Source organism: Mesocricetus auratus, unplaced genomic scaffold (genome assembly GCF_017639785.1).
Source record: "Mesocricetus auratus isolate SY011 unplaced genomic scaffold, BCM_Maur_2.0 Super-Scaffold_100676, whole genome shotgun sequence".
NCBI lineage: Eukaryota > Metazoa > Chordata > Mammalia > Rodentia > Cricetidae > Mesocricetus > Mesocricetus auratus.
The window spans coordinates 17,648,446-17,675,589 of record NW_024429266.1 but is presented as its reverse complement, the minus strand read 5'-3'; the positions used below and the strand labels follow the sequence as shown (position 1 = coordinate 17,675,589).

The 27,144-nt window shown below is 41.5% G+C and overlaps 1 protein-coding gene across 1 annotated transcript; it reads right to left on the bottom strand.

Moving 5' to 3' along the window:
* Nucleotides 1–526: 526 nt before the first annotated feature.
* On the bottom strand, nt 527–22,966 carry Fh (fumarate hydratase). Its single transcript, XM_005078171.4, has 10 exons — nt 22,806–22,966; nt 19,862–19,996; nt 18,168–18,278; nt 15,977–16,153; nt 12,634–12,816; nt 9,344–9,509; nt 7,307–7,510; nt 5,558–5,685; nt 3,293–3,446; nt 527–714 (listed from the first exon to the last, which is right to left on the bottom strand). The coding sequence occupies exons 1-10, from the start codon at nt 22,926–22,928 to the stop codon at nt 572–574; spliced, it is 1,524 nt and encodes a 507-aa protein (XP_005078228.1). The 5' UTR covers nt 22,929–22,966; the 3' UTR covers nt 527–571.
* Nucleotides 22,967–27,144: the final 4,178 nt, after the last annotated feature.

Here is a 27,144-nt window from a genome sequence, read left to right as displayed (position 1 = left end):
AAATTCAAGCTGGTTGGAGATATAATTTGTGAATCAATAACAAGTACTTTTTACTGTCAGGGAACTTCATTAAAACACTACCAGCCAGCCGGGCGTTGGTGGCGCACGCCTTTAATCCTAGCACTTGGGAGGCAGAGGCAGGCGGATCTCTGTGAGTTCGAGGCCAGCCTGGTCTACAAGAGCTAGTTCCAGGACAGCCTCCGAAGCCACAGAGAAACCCTGTCTCAAAAACCAAAAAAAAAAAAAAAAAAAAAAAAAAAACACTACCAGCCATAAACTTAAACTTTAAAAACTGATGCAGCGCTTTTAAAAAGTTCATGAAGTGACAAACACATATGCACAAATATCAGAGTTTTGATTATATGCTATTTAGCATAAAATAAAATTATTTTGTTTTCTTATTTTAAGAAAGCATTTTGCACTTATTTAGTTTATTGTGGCCCTGGAGCTTCATTCAAATGATCAGTTCAAGTCCACATAGTTTCCTTTTTAAAGTTCTCATTGTCATTTAAATGCAGAGCCTTGCTTTTTAAATTTCATACAAGTTTATTTTAATATAAATTTATTTAAGTCACTTTGGACCCAGCATATCCTTGGGTTTCACCCATTCATCAAACTGTTCTGCAGTGAGATAGCCAAGTTCAATAGCTGTTTCCTTTAAGGTCGATCCTTTCTTGTGTGCAGTCTTGGCAATCTTCGCTGCTTTGTCATACCCTGAGAAGAAGACAGGCAACACCCACATTAGTAGTGAAATTTTCTATAACAAAAGGAAGCCACATTGTTTTACTGATACTGATGTTACAGCCCTCTTAAATGACACATTCTATTTTAAAACTATATAAGGCCAATAACTGTCATATCTTCTATAGAATCTGACCTTGATTTTCTTAGGAAATAGACTTAAGCATACCTCATTTTAGCTAAGATTTGCTCCTATGTTGAAGTGGACCAACAATCAAAAGAGGACATAAAAAACTGACAATAAAGTACCATGGTATAAAAATCCACATTTGGGTTTGTTGTCCCATAATTATTCCCCCAAGCCCCTAAACAGAACTTCTCTGTGCAGCTGTGGCTGTCCTGGAATTGGCTTTGTAACCAGGCTGGCCTCAGAATCAGAGATTGCCTGTCTCTATCTTCTGAGTGCTGGGATTAAAGACATGTGCTACCATGCCTGACCCTAATTAACTTTCTAAGGCAGCACTAACATTTAAATGTGGCAGGCCTGCAGAATAGACAGATATTTAATAGGCAGCGGCTGAAACTGCCTCTGGAGGGAGAGCTGGCAGTCCTTGTTGAGGCAGGAGCAGCCAGACTGAGAGGGTGCCATTCCCTGGCGTCTGCTTAGATATTACAAGGATAAAAAGGGAAAATGTTAGTAGAGCTGTGTGTTTGGACAAAGGAATCCAGGCAACCCAATGCACTGTAATACTAGCATCCAGGAGATGACCATGAGTCTCAGCCTGGGCTACACAGCCAGCCCTGTCTCAAAAAATAAACAAAACATCATGGGCATTGGTATACTTCAGAGTCATCTGCTTTTTAAATGAAGGCTAGCACTGGGAAGTTCTCAATGTTGTTTTGACCTTTAAAACTGACAGTTTTAAAAAGATAGAAGACAAAAGCAAAGACAATGAAGTCAGTGAAGGAAGACAAAAATAAAACTCAAGTCAGAGGACTATGACCAAAGGGGTGGAGCCTGCTGGGGCAATAAGACAGCCAGGTGGTAAAGTGGCACATGTCTGGATGCACCCAGACAGGCTTGCTTGACTTCACTCTTAGTTGACTCTATGAATGTTCACTGAGCTGGCATGGAGTAACCGGAAGGGATGTTCACACTAAACTCTTGGGTCCAGTTGTCTTCAGTATTTTTCATGTGACCCAGGATGAAAACATAAGCATCCCTGCCCACCAACACAAACACTAACAGCCACCAGCTTCTTGCATCAGGAGACCACTGAAAGCCCAGGACTCAGTCAGTGAGGTGGTACTTGCTAAGCCCATGAGGCACACTTGCCAGAGATGCTGCCTTGGTGGATCTGTCCTCACAGAGTCCAAGGAAGCTTCCCAGTCATTCTGCTTAGATAGTGTCTCTATCCTAGAAGTGTCCAATGGAGTGTTTGTCACATGAGCCTTTGGGGTCACTTTGCACCTTTCTAGGTGAATGCTGGCATATAACAATTTTAAATCAGTTAAACCATTTAACCAGCTTTATAAAAGTAGAAAACCACAAATAAAGTCTGCTCCAAAAGCTCAGGATTACAGAACATTCTATAGCGGTAACTATATCATATCACATGGCACCATCACTCATTTAAAAACAGACCAAAGTCATCTGCTCAGCAGAGGGAACGTAACACAGTGACCGCCTCAACCTGCAGAAGCCAGAGCAAATGACTATGGGCTGGGTGGTGGTACCCAGCCTGCGATCTAAATATATACATACATCAGTTACAATCTGGAAAAGACTAGGTATTCAGTATTTAGCCTTTCTCTTTGAGTTAGTGACATTCCATATCTGAACTGGATAAAACAAAATCCAAGAATTACATAGTACCTAGCAAAGGAAAAACCAAATGAATCCATTCACTGCCGGTAATCAGGCAGTGCCACCTAGTGACATTACTAACAGAAGGTCTTCCAGATAACCTTTTCCAATCGCATGCAGCACCCAGCATCTGAGTCCATTAACATGAAATAAGGGCTAGTGTGAGAGCTTAGTGTGTAAAGGCACTCTCTGCCAAGACGGCTGCTCTGAGTTCTACCCCACAGAGACACACGGTGGAAGGAGAGAACTGACTCCTGCAAGCTCTCCACTGACCCCCACATGCATCCCATGGGACAGACGGACAGACATACGGACAAACACAGGGGGCTGGGGGGGGGAGAGAGAGAGAGAGAGAGAGAGAGAGAGAGAGAGAGAGAGAGAGAGAGAGAGAGAGGTAAAAGTTTTTCTTTTTTTTTTTTTAAAGAGTTCAAAGTCAACCTAAGCCATATATATGCCTGAAATCCTGTCCAAAAACCAAGTCACTTGAACTTTTGGGGACCAACAAAATGGTTCAGCAGATAAAGGTGATTGTTGTGATTGTTGACAAGACTTCTAACCATAGTTCCATCCCCAGGACCAGCATAGTATAAAGAGAAAACATGACACACACATATACACCATGGCATACATGTACAGACACACATACACACAATTTTATTTTTAACTTATTTTTATATTTAAGGCTTATTTTTTAATTTAACTTTTAAATGCTGTTTTCAAAATGGCATTATCCTCCAAACTTACCTATATGGGGATTAAGAGCTGTCACCAACATTAAAGACTCATTCATTAGCTTGTTGATCCTCTCTGTGTTGGCCTGGATCCCCACCACACAGTTCTCTGTGAAGGACACTGAAGCATCTCCCAGCAGCCTGGCTGAGTGTAACACATTCTTAATCTGTCAGAGAAACAGCAGGGAAGAAGAGAATCATTTCTAAGCCTCGGTTTACTTTGTTTTGCTTTTGTCCAATAACATGCATTATTTGATGTTCCATGTTGGATATGAAATCCAATAACCATATATCATTCCTACAAATCCTGCAGTATATACCCAAGAAGACAAGTGAGAAAGGAAGGCAATGAGTAATTAACACAAGACAGTCCGTGGTGAAGAGCTAACACAAAACAGCCCACAGTGAGTGACTAACACAGGCTCATGGTGGATAACAAGACAGTCCATGGAGAATAATGAATACAAGACAGCCCATGGTGGATAATTAACACAAGAGCCCACATCAAATAACTAACACAAGATAACCAATGACTGATAACTAACACAAGATAGCCCAAAGTGAGTAACTAACACAAGACAGCCCATGGTGGACAACTAACACAAGACAACCCACAGTGAACATGCAAAACAAGTGAGGTGTTGTATCCACAATTCAGGAGTCCTACTAGAGCTGGATGAACACTCATCCATGCAGGGGAAGGAGGTGTAAAGGCCTGAGACAGTTGCTAAAGTTTGGGTTCTCTGGTTTTATGCCTAATGGGACAAACATTCCGGGATCATTTTAAAGTAACATCACACGATGTTTAAGATCACATAAAGTCAACTGGTACTTAACACCTGTTTCTTTTGAGCAAACTTCCCATATATACCTCTGTGTAAAATAAAACCCCAGGAAGATCTGGAAGCTATACTTCCACCAATAGACTCTAACAGAAGCTAAACATTAAAGCTTAATTTGGTTTTCAATGACTTTAATTGTAAATTAAATATCAGTTTGATTTTCTAATTAAAGCCAAAATTTTTCCCCCTCAATTAGGTCTACTCCTGACCCCAAGGTTTTCCCTGTCTCTCAGGCTCTCACAGTAGCTTTTAAACTCCATGAGATGCAAAGACTGTCTACCAAACTGGTTTTTTCCCCTTCATTTTTACAAAGAAGAAATAAGACAGCATTACTTTTAAAACTTGATAAATGATTTAAAATCTAACAATAAACAGTTGTCATACATCTGTACATGTCAGGCAGCTGGTGTTGACTGTTGTAAATAAAGTATATAGATCTGAAGGTCATTTTGGCCTGTCTTTTACTTACCAATCCCAACAGAATATGCATGCCACAAGGGCAAAAATCAAAAACCTCATTATGTTGATTGTTTTATTGTGAACTAAAATTCTGTGATCCAACGTGTGACTTAAGTCAATGTACTAAGTCACTTGCATATTCTTATCAATTAGATGTTACATCACAAAACAGTAAGAAACAGCCGCGAGTGTATTTCATATTCAGCACAGTACAAATGAAGGACTTAAGGGTGACACATCTTGGCTGTCTGAAGCTCAGCTACCTGCACACAGGATGACACCATCTTGTTCCATATTTGGAGTGGTGAAACAAAAGGAGAAGTTTGGTGGACAGTTTCGAAGGTACATGAAAAAGGCAGAAGGAAATTAAAGAAAGCCTTGTTGGGGACAGAGAAAGTCCTGGAGGAATGGGGAGACGGTCAACATGTTATCCTAAGAGAATGGGGGACGTCCACTGGAAGGAAAAGGTCACTGACGATGGAGAACAACGCAAGCAGTGTGATAGGGCTGAGGCTGGACCACAGTGGTCAAGCAGTGTGAAAGGGCTGAGGCTGGACCACAGTGGTCAAACCATCAAAGAATGAGACAACGTGCCAGACTTCCCTTCCACATCTGAAGGAAGAAGACACAAAGCAGCACTCCGAGCAGGAGACAGGGCTGTGAGGAAGGCATACTTTTTAAGATGAGCAGACCTGAACTGACTGCTAGCTATTGGCATCCACAGTGGGAGGGGACAAAGAAACCCGTCTTACTTACAAATTTCTTTCTTCCACTTAAAAAAAGAAAGCTTGAACTGAGTAAGATCAAATCCTAATATCTCAAATTATGCCAGTAACACTTTGGCACACTTGAACTCCAGTTGCTACAGGCACCACACAACTACCTAATGTGGAAGCTCCAGAAACTTTCAGGAAAGATAAGAGCACTGGCAATTAGTCTTCAATCAAATACTGCTAAAAATCAAACTGAAAGCTTACCATCATTGGCTTAAAAACATTCAACTCAAAATGTCCATTGCTGCCTCCAACAGTAACAGCAACATGATTCCCCATGACTTGGGCTGCAACCATGGTCATCGCTTCACATTGAGTAGGGTTCACCTTTCCTTTGAGAAAACCAGTGCAGAATCTCATCAAATAGGCTCATGGGTTCCCATATCACTTAAGACTGTTTTTTATACCAAAGAAAGAAATGTAACGTTATTAAACAAAGACATAAAATGAAACAAAGCTGAGGCACAGACTGAAATTCTAGTCACTCAGGAGGCTAAGGCAGGAAGATTCCAAGTTCAAGGACTATCTGAGGTAAGGCCAGACTAGGCAACTTAGTGAGATCTTGACTCAAAACTTTTAGGGATACATCTTAAAGACAGAATCTTACCTAACATGAGGGAGTCTTTAGGTTTAACCCCCAATATCACTGGTATACAAAACTATCAAAGAAAGGGACGCATAGTCACAGAGAATCACTCAATGAGAACTAATGAGAGCTCGACCTACACATGGTTTTCATCTTTATGCCTTTTTTCCCTATGTAGGCATATATGCAACCAGGCATAAATATACAATTAGGAAAGACGTAGACTCCACCAGCCAAGAGGGTGGCAGCCAAGAAAAGAGCTGGCAACACCAACAAATAAGGGGTCACATAAAGAAGGGCATGCTGCTCGGGGGAGATGCCAGACTGGAACTCTACCTACCGTAACCCAAGTCCCCAGAGCTCTAGCTCAGCAACCCTCCTTTAATAAGCCCAAATCCAAGCCACACACAGCAGATCCTTCTATCGAGTGTGAGAGAACACATGGGAGGACTGTCCCTTTGTCAACGATGTTCTTCCATTGGCTTTTTACTATGGAAACGGGATTTTGCTTTAGTTGCTCATTGTTTGTAGCCCAGGTTGGCCTTGAACTTGTAACCTTCAGCCTCCTAAGTGCCAGGATTAACCACATGCACTACCACACCTGGCTCCGTCTCTCTTTTTAACAATTATTTTAAATTTGCAACTAACCAAATCTATATGTCATTTTCAACACTGACTACTACAAATCAAGATCCTTTGGTCTATGTGTACATATATAATTAAAAGTCTAGTGAAAGCGTTTTCTATACAGTAAACTGTAAAAGTTACTTTGTCCATTTTAGTACAGTTCAACTGGTCTCCAGAGAGTCTTTGTGAATCTTGACTCTGTTCTATGACATATTGCTCCCTCAACTTTTGCTATTGACTAAATGATCAGCAAGTGTTACTAGTCTCTATTCCAAGTCAACAGTAAAACGCAGAATGGGTAAGACCTAGTATCAAGATATTTCTCCAAAGAAAATCAACTCATTAGTCACTCCCTTAAACACCAGTTTGCCCAACTATGTTCACCTCCCAGACTGTAGTGACTGTCACTTCTATTTAACCTGTGGCAAATCATGACACGAGGACTTTAGTAGGGGGCTCATATTTATTCAAGCCAGGCTAATTGTTTTACTCTGACTCTCACGCAGACTCCAGTACAAACCTCAACATGATACTAACTCACGTGACTTTCCTGACTTGGTAAGTGACACTCCCAAAAGTTCTGAAATGATCCACATAGACACCATGGAACAAGTGCTCCCCACATGCCTCCATCACCTCACGGATGGCAGTAAATGAAAAGGCATGTTCTGTGGTTCTGTGGTTACGGGTCCCTGGGATCCAGTCCATTCCAGCTCCAAATTTATCAGCTATGTGCTTACCTGGCATGATGCTGCTTCCTGGCTCATTTTCAGGCAAGATGAGCTCTCCTAGACCTGACCGAGGACCAGAACCCAGGAAGCGGATATCGTTTGCTATCTTCATCAGGCTGCAGGCAGTGGTATTCATGGCTCCACTAAGTTCCACCAGGGCATCGTGGGCAGCCAGAGCTTCAAACTTATTTGGGGCAGTGACAAAAGGCAAGCCTGCAGGAAGGAAAGGGCTCTGAGGGTAAGCAGGGAAGAGTAAGCACGCCCATCAACCTAAGTAAGTTAAACAAAGTTCAGTTACACAAAGCACGTTAGAACCAAGGGCTGCATGCACAATTCAGTGACAATGCTTGCCTAGCATGCGCATGGTGCTGGCCGAGTTTGAGTCCCAGTACTACAAACATCTAGAAACCAGTAATATATAAATAAATGCAGATTTTCACTTGAGGAAAATGCTCAAGAGTCAAGCTGTGTCAATACTGCTTTAAGGCATCCATAAGGGCTTAACATGACTCTTTAACAAGCACTTTGAAGGAGGCCAGACTACTCTCAAGTAATGATGAGAACTGTGAAATTCACTCTCCGAGCTTATGTAATCACATAAAATCTCTGTCTACTCCAGTCTGTTCTACTTGAGACAATAAGGAACATAGACAAGCTTTGGTCTCAGTGCATCCATCCCACAAGCAAAGACTCTGAAGCCTGAGTAACTGTGTAACACAGTTCCTCTCTATAAAAACACGATTTTTAGAAAAATCAGGTAGAGGATAAGCAACCATGTGCTCAGCCACAGAAGGCACATCTCTATCACCCCAAGCCAAGGTTCAAAGATGTCTCAGAAGAAAAGGCAGGAAGAATGGAGAGCTGGGAGACGGGGAAGAGTGCCGTGAAATGCTGTCCTTTGGACACGACATGGATCCTGAACACATGAGCAACACCAGCTATGGGTGCCTCACAAGGTCAAGCCAGTTAAAAGTTCCTGCATGCACGCCACCCCCACCTGAGGAGCCACTCCAGATGTTGGCTGCTGGAGGAAGGAGACTTACTTTTCTCTGGGGATGGCCACTAGTAGGCTGCCCATATCCTAGTGGATAACCCCAAGGCCACACATATATGGGCAGTAGAAATTGAACTTGGGGATATATGCTGAGACAGAGAGAGGGAAGGCAGGAACTTGAAATTGGGAGGAAGACATATATGGGGGGGACTGGGAGATGGGAGCTAAGTATGGTTAAGATGCATTGTATATGTTTATGAAACTTTAAAATTTTACACACTTTTAATCCCAGCACTCAGGAGGCAGAGGCAGGCGAATCTCTGAGTTTGAGGCCCCGCCTGGTCTACAAAGCAAATTCCAGGACAGCCAGAACTATTACCCAGAGAAACCTGTCTCAATAATAATAATAACAATAAAAATAAAAAATAGATGATAGATAGATGATGAATAGATGACAGAATAAATAAGTAAATAATAAATATGAAAAATAAATGACTATTTTAAAAACTCACCTACTAACTAGCCTGTGGTATATATAATATAGTTATCACTGCCCCAGCCTTCTGGTAATATCTGTATCTTAATCATTTTTCTGGACATGACAAGCTGGTTCTAACAATAATAACAGTAATTATTATTCAGATAATAGTACTGTACTAGAGGAAAGATAGCACTTTAAAGGTGTTAATGCTAAAAAATATCACAGAATAACAAACAAAACACTAAGCTTACAGGACAGTTATCATTTGGTAGGTCTTTCAACAGTCAGCTGTTTCTACTTTCTTTGAACACTGTACTTAAAATAGCTTTGAAGGGAGAGGAATAACTTCTCCCAGACAGCAAGAAAAGCTGTCACGTAAATTATAATTGCATGCCTATGAACTCTTACATGGAAGTCTTACAAATTACAATGAACTTGATTAACTTCTAAAATGGACCCATGTTTAATGGGAGCATGTTATTCCTAAATTTTAGAAGAATCAGTCTAGAAGCATCTAGACGATGCATAAGCTGGCATGGAGAAAATGAGCAGTAACACATGCAGTACCAACCTGTGAGTGCAGCCACTTTTGCAGCCACCTTCTCTGCGAAGCCGATCCTGGTGTTTAGACCCGTCCCCACAGCAGTGCCTCCAGCAGCCAGCTCGTAGATTCTTGGCATGGCAGCTTTTATTCTCGCCATCGCATAATGAACTTGTTGAACATAACCACTGAATTCCTGCGAAAGAAAATTCACAGTAAGAACAAACTCCCTAATAGCATACCACTTACTAGAATGGCATTAAATAAGAGCTTTTAGAATACACTTCAGAATATTAAATTATATGCTACTCAGTGTTATTTCATTCACATGATGAATTAAGAGACAGGAGGAAGGGATACAAATCTACAAGGCAGGGCAATGTAAGTAAAAACACGCAGGTTAGTTTGTTTATAACTTAATGTTTTAATAATCAAGAAAACAGCTCATGAAATAAACCTTAAAAAGAACAGTTCCACTACATCAAACTACAGCTCTACCTGCTATCCACCCAATGAACTGATCCCCCTCCCAATACCGAACATTCTCCAAAGAGAACAGAAAATGGAAATGTTTTCTATGCAATTCCAGATGAAAACCCTGAGAAGGAACCCAAGTGCCTCCTTCACGGAGATCTGAGAGTGAAGCAACTCATTCAACCCTGAGGAGGCCGCAGGGGCACAGGTTCACGGCTTCACTGCTCACTGTCATTCTGCTACCGTGTCACTGCTTCCCACACTACAACACTTTAAAGCAACCATCAAGAAACCATGTTTGGAGCATTGTGAACATTAATAATTATGCAGAGACAAAAACTTTATGCCTGCTGAGCAGTGATGGCGCACACCTTTAACCCCAGCACTCGGGAGGCAGAGGCAGGTGGATCTCTGTGAGTTCGAGGCCAGCCTGGTCTACAGAGGGAGTGCCAGGAGCTCTAAAGCTACAGAGAAACCCTCTCTTGAAGAAGCCAAAAGAAAAACAAACAAAACACTATGCCCTTTGTATTTTATAATGGGGCTTATCTGTGTAAATTAAGGTAAGTTAAACCTTTTCTGCTACCAGAAAGAACTGAAAACCTGAATACTTTTAGTAGCGTTTTTTGGTAGTTTGAATGTAACTGGCCCCCAGAAGCTCATAGGGAGTGGCACTATTAGGAGGTATGACTTTAGAATAGGTGTGGCCTTGTTGGAGGAAGTGTGTCACTTTGGAGGCAGGCTTTGAGGTCTCATATATGCCAAGCCACACCCAGTGTTTCACACCAGGTGCCTTAGGATCAAGAAGATGTGGCTCCTTCTCCTGCTCAGGCACCATGTCTGTCTGCATGCCACCATGTTCCACCATGATGATAATGAAGTAAACCTCTAGAACCGAATGCCACCCAATTAAACATTTTTCTTTATAAGAGCTGCCAAGGTCGTGGTGTCTTTTCACAGCAACAGAACTCCTAATTAAGACAGGGTTTCATTACATTCTAAAGAAAATACTTCAAAGGTAGACATAAATAATGAAACATTAACTTTTTCTTTCATCTCCCGTCGCCCCATCTCTCTCCCTACCCCCACATGACACAGACACAAAAACAGTATGCACTTAGAGAATAGATTTCGAAAATTGCAAAAACTCAAAAGACAATTCCAATCAAAACAAACATACATGTTTCTTGTCAAGTAAAAAAAGAAAAATAGAATTCCTGTCATGATAAATAATGTGATGATGTTCTACAGGGGACTGAATTTTAGCATAGTGGCTTTCAACATGCAACATACCAAAAAAAAAAAAAAAAAAAAAAAGAAAGTAAAACTTAGAAACCAGGAGAAATACACTGAATTGCATATATTGCTCCTCCTTAGAAATTATGCATAGAACTAAGTGTAGTGATATATTATTTATGATTTGTTAACTCTTGACTAAGTATTCAGAAAAGCAAAGTCAGCCACAAGTCATAGAAGCCAGGGCTACACCTCTAATCCCAGCAGCCAGAAGCAAGGAGGTGCTGGTATACCCTTTAATCCTAGGACTCAGGATTAATAGATGGATCTCTGTGAGTCCAAGGCCACCCAGAACTACACAGGAGTGAATCAAGCTACAAGAGAATTATACCTCACACCTTTAATCCCAACATTAGGAAAGTACATTAAGGCAGAAGCAAGATCTCAGAGAGGCATTCATTCACCATCCACACTAAGGAGAGGTTACAGTCTGAGGCTTGGTGAGAGCTCCTAGAGACAGGATCAACCCATTCAGCCTGAGGCAGAGGTAAGCCTGAAGCTAGTAGCCAGCTGCTTTACTTTTCTGATATTCAGCTTAAAGCTTGAACCCCAATATTAGTCTCTGGTCTTTTTTTTTTTTCATGTTACAACTAAGAGCTAATGATGTGAAGAAAATACCAAGAGGCAATTTAATCAGTGGGTTCAATTTCATCTTTTCATTCATTTTTTTGCTAAACCCTTCAAGTGTTCCTCATTTCGTCTGTAAAAATTTTACTATCATTACTAAATAATGATGTCTTATTCATTACTTGCTACAGAACAACTGAGGATCTGTTCAAGTAGGCAGCAGCCAAGCTCCCACCCTCATCCAGTTTGCATGAAAACTATTACTTGACAACTATCAGTTGATATTTGGCAATAGACAGCAATCTCCTGATACATAAATTATATAAACTGTATCTTCCAAACTGGAGTGTGGGTGGAGATAAAACTCTGTCAAGAATTCCCTTTTGTTTCTTGGCAATGTACATTATTAGATCTCCCTTCAGCTGCTGGTAGAGAAACATAAAAATACTTTCTGCTACCCCGAAAAGTAATATCTTTTCCAATGCAGTCAAAATAATTGTAAAGAGTAATACCAGCCTCCCTTAATTACTTTAAAATATTGCTTTAGTTAAATAACCTCTTGATTTAGGGTGAGACAATTGACTCAGTCATGACCATGGAGTAAAAATGATGATGGCTATGTACCCAAGATGGTTCTAAACACTCTTCTGTCAATCAGTCACTACAGCCTCACAACCATTCATTCTCTTTACTTTACAACCCTGGAAACTGAGGCACAGAGAAGCTAAATAACTTTCCTGTAGTCACGAAACTGGTCTACAGCAGAGCAAAACTTGAGCCTAGGAGTCCAAGCTGAGCCCAGCTCACTGCCAGCATACTCTGATCTCATGTGGACACCATTAAAAGTTGCTGACTGGTTAATTCAGAAAATCAACCCCGACTTTGTTGTTATAAACTTGGCCTTTACTTTAAAGGCAATTTTGAGGGGAAACACAGACAATTTCTACCGATCCCTAAACTGAACAAAATGAGTCAAACTTCTGTACCTGCCCAAGAGTAAGTGGGACAGCGTCCTGCGTGTGGGTTCGCCCGATTTTGATGACCTCTGCAAACTCTTTGGATTTGGCACTGAGTGCATCGTGCAACTTCTGTAGTCCTGGTAACAAGACCTCATGAACTTCCACTGCAGCGGCGATGTGCATTGCTGTGGGAAAGGTGTCATTCGAGCTCTGTGGGGAATTTTCAAAAGAAACAGAACACATTAAATCAGAGGTAAGGAAAGAGGACCTCAAAATAAACCAACTAGGTGGCTATTCAGTTGGTGAAATAAAAAACAACCTCACTTCCTATAAGGAACATATTCAGGACTGTCTCATATATAAGTGCACTGGACATAATATATATTAGAACTAAGTACACTAAATCCACCATACAAGTACTCCCTAATAAATGACAGTAGACATAGGAGTTAACAAGCACATTTGAAGGTAGTAATGTGTCCTAGAATGCAGTCATTCTTTTATAAAAAACATTTATTTAGTAATCTTGAGAAAAATGCTGTGAGGCAGAAAGCCAAAATAAGCCAAGCTGTCAAGGAGATAAAGTGACCTGCAAAATACTTTGGACTTGTAAAGCTGCCAACCAGGTGTGTACACTCAGTACACAGCTGCCCTTGTACTTTTACAGCACTTACACAGTTCAGTGAACACTCCAATGACCACTCATGCACCTACCACCTAAATCTAACCAGAAATCCAGCAATGTGCATTCAGTCTTGTGACAGCTGTTTCTTTATCCTACTACATCATTCTGAAGCAGACTTTCAGACTACAAATTATGTTTAATACTGAATTTTAAAAGTACTTTATAAAATGGACTATATAAACGCTTTTCTTTGGGGGGGAGGAGCAGGTTTGATACAGAGTTCCTTTGTGTAGCCCTGGCTGTCCTGGAACTTACACTGCGGACAAGGCTGGCCTCAAACTCACAGACATCTGCCTGCTTCTGCCTCCTGAGTGCTGACATTAAAAGCATGCACCACCACCATACAGCTTTTTTTTGTTTTTCAAGACAGGGTTCCTCTGAGAAACCCTAAATGTCCTAGAACTCTCTCTGTAGACCAGACTGGACTCGAACTTAAGAGATCTACTTGCCTCTGCCTCTCCAATGCTGGGATTAAAGAAATATACCACCACCACCCAGCTAAAGCTTTGCTTCTGATACTTAAAAATACATTAGACCAGCACCCAGGTCCCCAGTTTCTTTAAAAAAAAAAAAAAAAAACAAACAAACAAGAACAAACAGACAATTTCCACAGCTGGAGCAGGGAAAATACATGATAATGGGCTTGGATATCTCACTAGAGACCTTACATATCTTACCATGGCAACAAATAAGGGTGTGGATTCAGAGAAAAAGATAGTGGCATGCCCCCAAACTCAATCTTAATAATATAAATAACAAAATATACAGTTATAACTGAAAGAATGGCAAATCACTGTGATTGTAGTGCTAAATACAATGGAATAAATTAAAAAATGGGAGAACAAACCTTCCTTACAAAAAAAAAATTCCCATTAATAAATGTAAATGAAGGAAAACTGAAAATCAGTATTAAGATACCACGCAGTGGGCTCAGTTGTAGAACAGCTGCCTGGCATGCTGAGGCCTTGGATTCCATCCTCAGCACTGCATACAACTAAAAACACCGTAAGACAAACCAAGAAACTACCACAGAAATAAGGCAATGGCTAAGATCCGATGACAAGTGCTATCTCCTTGTTAAGGGGAGGTTATTTTCACAGTCTTAAGGTATCTTGTCCGGGTCCATAAAAATGGCTTCCCTTTATCTTGGCTTAAGGGCAGAGAGCTCAAAACTATCCTTAATCTTCGAGGTTAGGCCGGGCGGTGGTGGCGCACGCCTTTAATCCCAGCACTCAGGAGGCAGAGGCAGGCGGATCTCTGTGAGTTCAAGGTCAGGCTGGACCAACAGCCTCCAAAACAATACAGAGAAACCCTGTCTCGTAAAACCAAAAAAAAAAAAAAAAAAATCTTCCGAGGTTAAAGTCATAAGACCTAAAGGTCTAAGGCATGGCTATTGTAGGACATTTGGTCTAAGGAGTGGATGTCTTATTTAAATAACAAGAGATTTAGTCTAAGGCATGGTTACTAAATGTTTGGGGAACTAAGGAAGAAAGTCTGTTTGTTCCTTGTATCATGATAAAGAATCTTTTGCCTTTCCCCTTTTTTGTTTGGGTATATTAGAATGTTGAAGAAAAAACTTGGTGCATTCAGTATTCACTGGATTGCCCTCCTGACACTATTCTGTGTCTCTATCTTTTCCTTAGTATCTTTACCTGCTGTTTCTCAATCCACACTCCCTGTCTCAGGTACGAACTGGATCTGATTGTAATTCCCCCAAAGATGGGTTCCTATAGGTGGCCCCTCCACATGGGGCACAAACAAACACAGGCTCCTACAGATTGGTGACACAACTACAGCATCTCTGATAACTTCTGTGGGGAAGCTAACACATATCCACAAATTTCCTCTATCCCTCCTGTAAACTGATGCTTCAGTGTAATGCCAGGAATGAGGACAAATAGTGACAAATATGACATGGAAACAACCATGATGTAATGGTGGTGACAGGTAGCAGCAAAACCAGCGACAAAGTGTAACATCACCATGGCAAGTCAAGCTGCCATCAAAGACTCGACAGGTGGCAGTGTGAAGGGTCTCTCACTTCTGGGATTGTCCCCCTAAGAACTCACAGCCTCTGCCTACATACAAAGTGTAACTGCTACTGTTATTGAATAACCACAGCCTGTCCTCCCTTGGGAAACCCTAAACTACAAAGTGAAAACTTGGTAGAAAATTGGGGAAATCTTGAAAGAAGCCTGTTTAATAAGAGTGCTGTGCCAAGAACAACTTCTTAGTTCCAGAAACTGAAGTCGGATATAAGAGACATTAGCATTATGGGAAGGTGGTTAAACAAATAAACTATCTTTACAAATCTATTTTGAAATAAAAAATGTTCTAGCCGGGCAGTGGTGGCTCATGCCTTTAATACAGCACTTGGGAGGCAGAGGCAGGGGGATCTCAGTAAGTTCGAGACCAGCCTGGTCTACAGAAAAGCCTGTCTCGAAAAACAAAAAAACAAACAAAAAAATTCTAAATACATATACATATATATATAAAACCAAGACATCAAGATGTCCTAACAGTGATTGTTGTAGGAAGTTTGAAACCAGCCATGATTCCTGGAAGAAACAAACTTAAAAGTCTTTTCCAGTGAAGAACACAAACTGGACAAACTCTCCTTGTCAAAAAGCACATCTCCCATATGCTTGTCAGTCTATCGGGATGGAACTGAGAACATGCACCTACCTGGCTCTTATTCACGTGATCGTTGGGGTGAACAGGCTTCTTGCTGCCAAGTTCACCTCCTAACATTTCAATTGCTCTGTTGCTAATAACTTCATTTACATTCATGTTTGTCTGGGTTCCCGATCCAGTCTGCCACACCACCAGAGGAAAGTGATCATTTAATTTACCTTCCGCTACCTGCAGGAAAGAAAACATGAAGTCTTTTTAAAATAATGAGTATCATGTATTTGTTTAGTTGTTTAAAATAATCATGGTAAAGCTCTGCTTACAGAATTAATTAAAAGGTGACAGTTGTTTCATATGTTTAATGGCTCACTAATGATTTCAAGACAGTTAAAGGCAGCCATGGCACAATCCTAAATATCTGTGGCATTACTTTTTCTAATTACAGCTACTGTGAAACACCGAATGTCACATATCCTGAATGATGACAACTTGGCTCTGGATGGAAACTGAAAGAAAGCCATTTTCTTGCCTCCCTGTGCTGCCTGCAGACCACCTAGGAAGCTGCTAGTATGACATCCTCAGATACATTTACTGCTGTTACTCAGCAGGCACATCAACGGATGTTACCGCCACAGCCAGCACGGTAACAAAGCCGGGCTTGCTAATGTAAGTTTACTCAGGGTACAAATGTCCACTGAGCAGCAACTGCCAAATGAAAAGGCCTGCCCACAACTGCCCCATTTCTCTCAGCTTCTCTTGGAAACTTACAATTATTTTGTGTGTGCAGGTATACCTCGGTGTGTTTGTGTGGAAGTTGGACAGCTTTGTGGAGTTAACAGCTCTCCTTCCACCTTTACATGGGTTCTGGAAATTAAACAGGTCTTTGGACTTGTGTATCAGGAAGCTGTATCCACAAAACCATCTCACTGGCCCTGTGAGACTTTTAAATCCTAAACTTATGAGGTAGCTTTTAAACTGTAGGCCTCCTAAAATAATAGTTAGCTTCACTATAAAATGACACGGAAGATCAGAATGTACTTGAGAGCACCATTAGCCTGGATAACCGGCTCCTTCTCCAGGTATATGAACGGCACCAGTCATCTGCCTAGAGAACTCTGAGAACAGAGGGAAGTTTAACTCTGTCACAGATCCAGTACTACTCCACTTGGTTGTTGGGCTTGCCTCCCTCTCCCCTGGCATGGTGTGTGTTCATGAAGGCCCTCAGTAACTGTGGGCTCCACCTCACAGATTTCTAAATGTTTTGAAAAACATTCTTTAGAAACCTGAAAACTCTGAGGTTGTACTAAGCACATGCACCTCACTGACGGGAACAGAGTTAACAACTTTCCCACAGCACTTACAGTCTTGCTGTTACAAGTAAGTGAGAAACAAAACATATGATGGGATGCACAGGCTTTATCACATGATTACAAAAGGAACTTGAGCATTTGTGGATTCTACTACCCAAGCTGGGGTGGAGTTTCACAAGGAAACACACATTTTCTGTCCACTTTATTTTTCTCATTAAAATTAAGATCCTGAGATGTTAAGAATTTTCCTCTAAGCTTAGGCTCTGTTCTATGCCAATTTTTAATATCTAATTTCTATTACTGGTAACATAACTAAGGAAGCTATATGAAAGCCCGGTCTTCCCATCATCATAAACACTGTACGGCAACACTGTAAACACAATGTTTAACTCACCTCTGACCACTTCCTCAAGACAGTGCTTAAGGAGATAACATTCTAGATAGGTACAACCAAATAATCAACTAGTTTAAGAAGAAATCATTTATTCATAAGAACCTAAAGTTCAAACCATCTTTTTAACTTTTTCATTTATTTATTTATCTGTATTTTGTGTGCATTGGTGTTTTCCCTGCATGTATGTCTGTATGAGGGTATCACATCCCCTGAAATTGAGTTACAGACCATTGTGATCTGACACGTGGGTGCTGGAAATTGAGCCTGGGTCCTCTGGAAGAGTAATCAGTGCTCTTAACAGCTGAGCCATCACTCCAGCCCCTTAATCAATGAAGAGACTTAATAAGATACAAAATGACAGAGAAATGTCATTGCAAGATGTTTTGAACACTATATCGAATCCTCACTGAATAACGCTCCGCCCTACCCTGAAATTCACTGGCCCGAGACTTCAGAGTTCCCCCTTCCTGCAGACAGAGCTCACTGTCAAACATTGGCCTCGGGACTTATGCCATTGTGAAACCCTCTTATCACCTCCTACCTCATCTGCTGCCTTCATTATTGCACTAGCAATCTTTGGATCAAGACCATAATCCTGGTTTACTTCAGCAGCAGCTCGCTTCAGGATGCCAAAAGCTTTAATAACTGGGATCTAAAATTAATCAGAAAAATACCTTAAATTTGCAATTTTAGATAAGCATGAAAATTTATTTTATGCAAAAGTAGTACCAAAACTATGACCCTCAAAAGTTTAGAAAACAGTGAAAATTATCTAAATGAATCAACAGAGCAGAACAAAATCTGGAGGATTGTATATATTTATGCATATCTATAACCAAAACACACATACACAGAATTGTTCACATAAAGACAATGTCAATAATAACTGTGCTACATAGATGTATACTGCAAGGCATGTGTTTATTTGACACAGTGTTATTAAAATCAATAGTTTTTGATCATTTCCCCTTACAGATGCTGCTTCATCATGCTAACCTGAATCAGAACACCCACAAAGACCTGGGCATGGCTGTGTGCACCTGGAAGCTTAGCCCACGGAAGGCCAGGAGGGAAAATCGTGGGTTTGAGGCCAGTTTGTGCTACACAGAAAGGAGGAAAAAGAGAGGGAAGAGAAAGAGACAAGTAGGACAATTAAGAAGAAGAGACTTTAAGAAATGAAATAAAAATGTTTGCCAATCATGAACCTGAAATCCTACCCTCTCTCCCCCCAAAAGAAAACAAACACACAAACAAACAAAAAAAACCTTTAAAACACCTGTCTTAGCCGGGCGGTGATGGCGCACGCCTTTAATCCCAGCACTCGGGAGGCAGAGGTAGGTGGATCTTTGTGCGTTCGAGGTCAGGCTGGACCGATAGCCTCTAAAACAATACAGAGAAACCCTGTCTCGTAAAAACCAAAAAAAAAAAAAAAAAAAAAACCTGTCTTAGTTGTCAACTTGATCACATTTGGAGTCACCTAAAGCCTAAGTGGGCACTGTGGAGGATTTTCTTGGTGGATCATTTGAGATGAGAAAACCTACCCTAAACCTGAACCACACCTTCTGGTGGGAGACCATGTAAAATGGCACGGAAGAAGGGAGCATTAGCTTTTTGTCTGTCTGCTCCCACTCTTCCTTGCAGTTCATCTATCCTAACACCAAGGTGTCCCCTCACTGGCTACTTCTACAGGATTCCAACACGGACTGAAGTCGAGCTGCTCTCCCGGAATTCCCTGGGAACCAGCAGCAATTGGGACTGCTGAGACATCCGACGCTGTGAATGGAACCAGATCCCTGGCCTTTACGTTGTGAGTCAGCTATTGTTGGGACTACTGGGATCGTAGCCTGTGAGCCAGTCTAATAAATCACACACACACACACACACACACACACACACACACACACACACACACGCACGCACGCACGCACGCACGCACGCACGCACGCACACACACACACGCACACCATACACAATCACTTCAGTTCCTTTAGAGAACCCGGACTAATACAGTCCATCAGCAAATTATTTCATTATAACAGCTAAAAATACAAAGTATTCAAAGCCTTGGCTGAAAGCAATAGCATTCTAAAATTTTAATAGGTTCTCAGCATCTTAATGAATGAGAACTTACTTAGAAACTTAGAAAGATAGTTTTCTCATAAATTTATGTTTTAATTTTATAAAATATTTATAAAATAATATGATTCGTGTGACTACAGCCTAGCTGTCACTTACTGGCATACGTTCCGTTGCACCTCCAATCTTAAAGTTCATTGTAGATCTCACGGTCTGGGCGCCATAATACTTATCAGTTGGAACCTTCAGTTCACCGAAGGTGTCATATTCTATACGGAATGAATTTTGGCTTGCCTAAACAGAGGAATGGCATTATTTTAGCTTGGAAAGAAATCCAGGATCAATGCAAACAAAATTAGATCAGCTGTAAGGAGAAAAAAAAATTTAAAGTATCACAAAAATATAAAATTCCATCTGGTTGCTCTACTCCTCATTTTCATCTTTCTTAAAAAAAACTGACATCCACATTTATAAATTCAGGTAGTAAAGAAATCTTATATAATTAACCTACTGTTAACACAGAAAGTCTTTGAAATACAAAAAAAAAAAGTGGCCTATTACTAGTCAAGATTTGACCAATTCTCGTCATATTTAAATTTTATTTTCCTGGAAACTTTTGAAAAGTATAAAAACATTTTGAGATTTTTTTAATTTACTAAAGCTAAAATTTAGTGAAACTGTCATTATGCCTTAGACAGTAGTTACAACATGAATGGCTCAGACTGGCAGGCAGACAACCACTTAACAGCCTTTGTCACCAGAAACGAGCTAAGTCTCCTCTTCATCTTCTAAGGCAATGGAAGCATTTCAGAATCTGAGGGAAGCTACGGAGTCTCTCTAGAAACATGGACATGATGTATGGGGCTGACCTCAGCCAGCAGGAAGCAGCATTTAATACTTGTTATACATTGCCTCATTTGGATCTCAGGAGTCCAAAATTAAAGGAGACACTGAAAGATTAACAATCAGCAAATCAACACAAATAGCAAGATGAACGGTCTGGATCAACACGATGGTGTATCAGTCTCCGAAAGCTGTGTGGATTCTTTTCTACTACTTCACTCCCTGAAGCTAAGGAAAAGACAGCAATTCCCAGGCAGCCCCAAGTCCTTGAGTGACACCCTGTCCTGTGAATGGACACTTCCATTTATCAACTTGTCCCCCACCCTGTAAACCAATAGCTGATGTCCTGCATGTGTGACGCACAAGTAAATAGTAAATATCATAAGCTCTGTTTCAGATATCCTAAAAAGCACCTTATGTTAAAATACACTTTAGGACAAACAGCAAATGACAACAGCAGCAAACACCACCAGCCCTATTGCCTTCCTTACCTTCTCAGACAGTACCAAGATGTTGGATCTCAAGTGAGACCAACTTTCATCTGCACTTTATGAAATTAAGTTTCAGGTTTAAAGTTTCTATGGTCAACTTCTGTGTTCAAATTTACTAAAATTTCATCATTAAATATCAACAATTGTTGGAAATGACGAGAGGGTTAAAGGGCAAGAAATGTCCTTGGAACTATAGAAAAAGAAAACTATTCCATTTTCTGACATTACAATCCTGAGAGCAAGGTAGTGCTACGTTTTCACATTTGTCACAATAGATTTTCCACTTTCCTGTTCCCTTAACAAAACTTTAAAACAAGAAGAAACATTCTTTTTTAAAAGATTTTTAAGTGCATTAAAATCCCAGGGAAAAGTTCTCTTGGCAGCCTGGACTTTGTAGTTTCTTTCATATTTATGTTATTGTGTGTGTGCATGAGTGCAAGCGACTGTGTGTGTGTGTGTGTGTGTGTGTGTGTGTCTGTGTGTCAAGGCCATAAGAGTGTGTTGCAGATCCCTTAGAGCTGGAGTTACAGGTGGGGGTGAGCCACCTCATACAGAGATACTGAGAATCAAATTCCTGTCTTCTGTTCTTCACTGCGGATATCTCCCCAAGCCGCAGACTTTGTAGCTTTCTGAATAGTGAGTGCTGCCATTCAAGTTTCCTGAAGTCAAAAAAGAAAAAAAAAAGTCTTGCCCCTTTCAACTACACTAGAAGAGGTATATTTAATGAACACAGTGCCACATAGTCTTTTCTCAAGTTCAGTCTTGCTGAGCCTCTGTAATTATCCCAGTTTTACATGTAGAAGCTGAGGCACAAAGACAACCTGCCTGAAAGCCGCAGCAGGATCTGAAATCACCTCACACTGCAAAGGACACAGTAAACCCCAGACTGGTCTTCCTCCTCAATTCTCACTTCTCAGCCTTTTTCCAACAACACACATTAACATTTAACGCATCCTAAAGCACTCTAAACACCAAAGGGACTTAACGAAGCAGGTCATACTTTGAATTTGGCCCTGTAAGTTCCTTAGCAGTCTTTCCGACAAAATATTGATTCGGCTACAGTTTGGTCTTATCCAATTTCATCAGTCATAATTCAGACTTCTTATGTTCATATGTCCATATCTATGGATTTCAGAGTTTTACAAAAGTTTTGAAGAGAAAGCACGTGCACTCTCACAAGCTAAATAGTCAAATTCGTAAGAAGGAATGCCTTTCCGTTCAAAAGACACACCGGCTTCATCTACTTCGTGTCTGGAAGAACGAGATTGCACCTTGGTGGACCAAGAATCCAGAGTCGAGGGGTTCCTAGCCCGGGGAGCGCTCTGTCTGTGTGGGGTCAGCAGGGCCTGCTACCTGAGTAAGAAGAGGGCTGCCCCTTCCCCTGTGCCCTCCTCCCTCCCCGCACTTCCTGCATCCACGTATCCTAATCCTTGCCTGCACTCCTGCACCCTAGCATCCTAATTCGTGCCCTCTTCCCCGGCAACCCGCCATCCTCCCCGAAGCACGCAGCACTGCCCCGGGGTTGTCCAAGGCCGAGGGCCTCTGCGAGCTCGGACTTGGGGCAGGTCGGCCCTGCCGCCCATCCTGCCCAACAGGAGCGCGTCCCTCAGCGGTGCCCGCAGTCCCAGCACACCCGGCTGGAGGCGGCGCCCGGGGCGGAGGATCAGCATGTGTGCGGGCACTGAGCCCAGGCCCTGCCCGCGGGGACACCCGGGACACGCTGACATGAAGGTCACCCCGGGGAGGCCCAGGCCGACAGGCTAGCTCACCATTCGAGCAACGTTCGGGGCACACTGCGGGAGGGTGCCTGCTTCCCCTGAGACTGCAGCACCGGCCGACGGTGCACGCAGGAGGCGACGCGAGCGGGCGAGGAGTCGGAGTGCGCGGTACATGGTGCTGCGGTACGTGGGAGGAAAGCTAAGCCTGAGCCACGCCCCCAATCTACGTCAGAGCCCGACCATTCTTATGCCCAATAAAATGCCTTAGCCTGAGCTTCTGGGGCGGGACTAAAAGTGGCTTGCCAATAATAACTGAGGAGACGGGTTGCCCCTGGGCGTGTCGTGCTGCAGTTTGAGGTCCTCAGGTTTCTGGGAAACTAGTGGGGAAGGAATTATGGGAAAAGAGATGAGGTGGGCGGGCCTTGTCTTTCAGCGATACTTTTAAATGTCGCTGCTAGGAGGCGGGATCACCAGCTGGTGAGCTAAACAGCTTAGAAAGAACCTGTTTTCAAGGTGTTATTTATCGTGCAACCACCCATGGTATGAATCCGCTTCTTTCAAATCCTACCTTCCTAGAAGTTTTAGGAAGTGCCACGAGCTTTAGACAAGGACCCAGTTATTCATTGTCCCTCCTCTTAAGGTTGCTTTTAATTGTCATTTTGGAGTCTGCCAATTTTCCTCTGTGTTTAACGTTTTTAATGTGTCCACAGCCTTTGGGATTTTTCGCCTCGGGGTTTTCTTTGTGGTTACTGGTTAATTGATTTGATGATGACCAGTGATATAAAATTGCATCTGAGCCATCATTTTAAATTTTAACCATTTTAATCTCTCTTTTAGCTTTCTATTGCAGAATCAGGGAACAATTTAAAGAGAAAGTTGTTCGGAGTATGGTTGCTCCGATTTTAATCCAAGCATTCTAGAAGCCACTGTAGGGAGGTAGTGAATTCAAGGACAGCCTGGGCTTCGTAGTGAGCCTGTCATGGATCTGCATGGTAACCTTAACCTGCAAGCCCAACACTACTGAAATAGAGATAGGAAGTTCAGTAGTTCAGGGCCATCCTTGGCTACACAGTGAGTTTGACCCAGCCTGGAATACAAGACACCTAGTCTCACAATAAAACAAATGAAATAAAATAAGTGAGAATGAGACTAATATCGAGCTAAAATCAAAATGCTTAAACCAGTATCAAGTTTTCAGACATCAGTATCTATCTCTTGCCTCTCTCAACTAATGGTTGAGAAATTCCTAGAATATTTAGTAAAAAGGTGAAACAAAGCTTGCTTCAAAAGTTAGGTTAGAAAAACCAAACTATTAGCATAAAGTATAGTCATATACTTTATACTCCTAACCCAAATGTTTACACTTTCATCATTACAGGGCTGCCAGAAGTTAATTGTGAAAACAGTGGTGTGTGTGTGTGCGAGCGCGTGTGTGTGCGCGCGCGTGTGTGTGTGTGTGTGTGTGTGTGTGTGTGTGTGTGTGTGTGCGCGCGTGCATGGACGCATGCGAGCCAGAGCACTTGTGTCTGTTATTAGCTTAAGAGCAATTTGTTTAGAGGCATGGATCAAAGTTCATAGGGCACTAGCTGAGATTTTCAGGTACATGTGTCCCAGAAGCAGGAGGAACTGGAGCTGGGACACATGAATGATGATGGAAATGTAGACCATTTAGAAAAGAGAAGGTTCTCTCAAAAGTGGGGTGGGTACCCCAGGTCTTTACAGGCCTTTTCCATGATGCGTATCATGCACTGCTGTTTTTTCACATATAGTCTGAAGTGAGTGACTCTCTCTCCCTCCCTCTCTCTCTCTCTCTCTCTCTCCCTCCCTCCCTCTCCCTCCCCCCCTCTCTCTGCCTTTCCCCCTCCCTCCCTCCCTCCCTCCCTCCCTCCCTCCCTCCCTCCCTCCCTCCCTCTCTCTCTCTCTCTCTCTCTCTCTCTCTCTCTCTCTCTCTCTCTCTCTCTGTGTGTGTGTGTGTGTGTGTAGGGAAAACTCCAGGGTTCCAGGAGAATGAAAAAAATGGAGGGAAAGGAGAAGGACCCAGATCCTAGGAAGGAGATGTTTAGGGTAGGGGCAGGGTGAGCAGTACTGGGAAGAGGCAGAGGAACTGAGGGATGCTGGGAGAGCTGGCCAGTGTACCCTGTGATATATTAATAGGCACCTCCGTCACTTTGGGGGGTTTCTGAGACCTAACTCCCATCTCCTGCCACAAAATAGCACATTTATTGATTCCTGTCATTTCCTAGGAAATGGCAACATTGTGCTTGTTTCATACCCTTAGTGAAATAGAAGATAACATTTCTAAACTTGAGTGGCATTTTCTTCTCCCTCTTCACAGAGGCCCTCATTTTCTTCATATGCATCTTTCTAGCTCATCTGTCCGTGTTGTTTCAGAAACAATGGTTTTACATCTTCATCTCAGGCCTGGCACGATGGTGTACCCATTAGTCCCCACACTAGGGAGGCACAAACTTATGGATTTCGGCGTGTTAAATGCTAGTGTGGTCAACACAGTCACTTCCAGGACTGCCAGAGTTACATAATGAGACTCTTTGTTTTAAAAAAAAAAAATAGCCACTCCAAAGCCTACTTCTGAAACAGAATCCTGTACTGGGAATGTAGCCTTGATCTTTTAAACTTAATAGTATTCTATTTCATGAATTTAAAATTTTATATTTTTATTGTGAGTTTGGTTTGGGTTTTGGTGCCACGGTACACACATATAAGACAATTTGTGGGAATTGGTTCTCTCCTTCCACTATGTGGATACAGGAAATGAACTCAGGTCTTCAGGCATTTACCTGTTGAGCTGTCTCCAGGACCCAAGGAAGTCTATTTGTATTACTGTTTTATATTTTAAGTTTTTTTAATACTGGTTTGTTTGTTTCATTTCTGTTTCAAGCCTATCTCCAGTCCCTACTGCACAGTTTGACTTTTTGAAATCCCTCATGATGAGCTTTCTATGAGTGGGATATTTAATATCTTTTAGTAACCACTTATGACGCATAAAATATTCCAGAAATTTTTCTTTTTATGTTTTTTGTTTTGTTGAAATACCGTGTAGCCCGGGTTGGCTCTGAATTCGCAGTCTTGTTGCCTTGATGATTCCAGGTCTGAGATTGCAGATGTATATGTCATTTAAAATGTATTAATTAATTCATTAAACATTGAAGGCAAATTTATGAGACAGTACCCACTATGGTCCTTTTTACAAAGAGAACATTGATATCCAAGAACTCCCAACTATTAACTTTTAATTTCTGTTTATTAATGAAAGTAAATTTCTACTTGTAGCAGCAATATAATGTTCCATTTTAGTTAAATAAAGTGTATAGGAACATAAATAAACAGTTAGGAACAAAAGATGAAGCCTGTAGGGAAGGCAAAATACAAGTGACAAACGTGGGAAATGTGGCTTAGTTCATTGTTGTCAATAATGAAAATTATTTAAAGCCTTTTCATTAATTATTGGCACTGTACCTCTTTATTTTAGGGTACAACCTTATATCTATGTAAAAGCATGTTTTTGCATTGCTTAGAGTTGCATTTTTTAAAAAACTCTGGACTTGTCTGATAATAGGGACCTACTTTGTTCTTATTGACACTTGCTGATTTGTTTGTGTTTTTTTTTTTATTTGCTCTCTGTTCTTTGTGGGTTGTGACCTCTGTCCTGCTTTAAGAAGCAAGTGCAAAGCTAACGGTGTCCTTTTCTGCTCTAAATCAAGCTGACAGAATTGACAGCAAGGTTCAAGTCTGCTAAATCATTCTGGGGCTAGGATAATAGTTCAGGAACAGAACACATGTACAAGGTTCAGAGTTCCAATCTAGTAGTGAGGAAAGAGACTGGGGGGGACCTCTCCCCCTTTTAAATAAAGACCTTGAGGTATGAGTACACCACCTAGCTTGTGTGGTTAGAAAGGAGTTTTTGTTTTGTTTTGCTTTGTTTTTTGAAGCTTTAAAATACAACCATAAAAAAGTTTGTATATATAAAAAAGTTATAGGAAGTTTATAAGATAAAAACATAAATTTCTCTCAAGAATTAGAGCAAATATTGAAAGATAAGGAAAACAGTATGGATATGTTCATAAGCTGGGCTACTTGTTTGTCTCTTGTGAGTAATTTCTACAGTAAATACTTATTTTTACTTTCAGTAAGTGTGCCGTTTATCGTTGCAGCAAATGAGATTTGCTAACAATTACATTGAAAAAGGGGGAAAGTGAGGTCAGGTGAGAAAGTAGGGACAGAAGAGGGAAGGGGAGGGGAAAGGAAAGACGGGAGGGGAGGGAAACACACGGGACTTGGGGAGGAACAGGGTAATCCACATAGCAAAGCTACTGCTAGATGCTTGTTTCTGGACAAAAGAACTAGGGGACAGAATTCATAGAATTACCCT

Coding starts and splice junctions, on each gene's coding strand:
- Fh (XM_005078171.4), bottom strand. CDS start 22,928: ATGTACCGCGCACTCCGACTCCTCGCCCGCTCGCGTCGCCTCCTGCGT. Junction 12,817..15,976: donor ATCACGTGAATAAGAGCCAG/GTAGGTGCATGT, acceptor AATTCCCCACAG/AGCTCGAATGACACCTTTCC. Junction 7,511..9,343: donor AAAAGTGGCTGCACTCACAG/GTTGGTACTGCA, acceptor TCCTTCCTGCAG/GCTTGCCTTTTGTCACTGCC.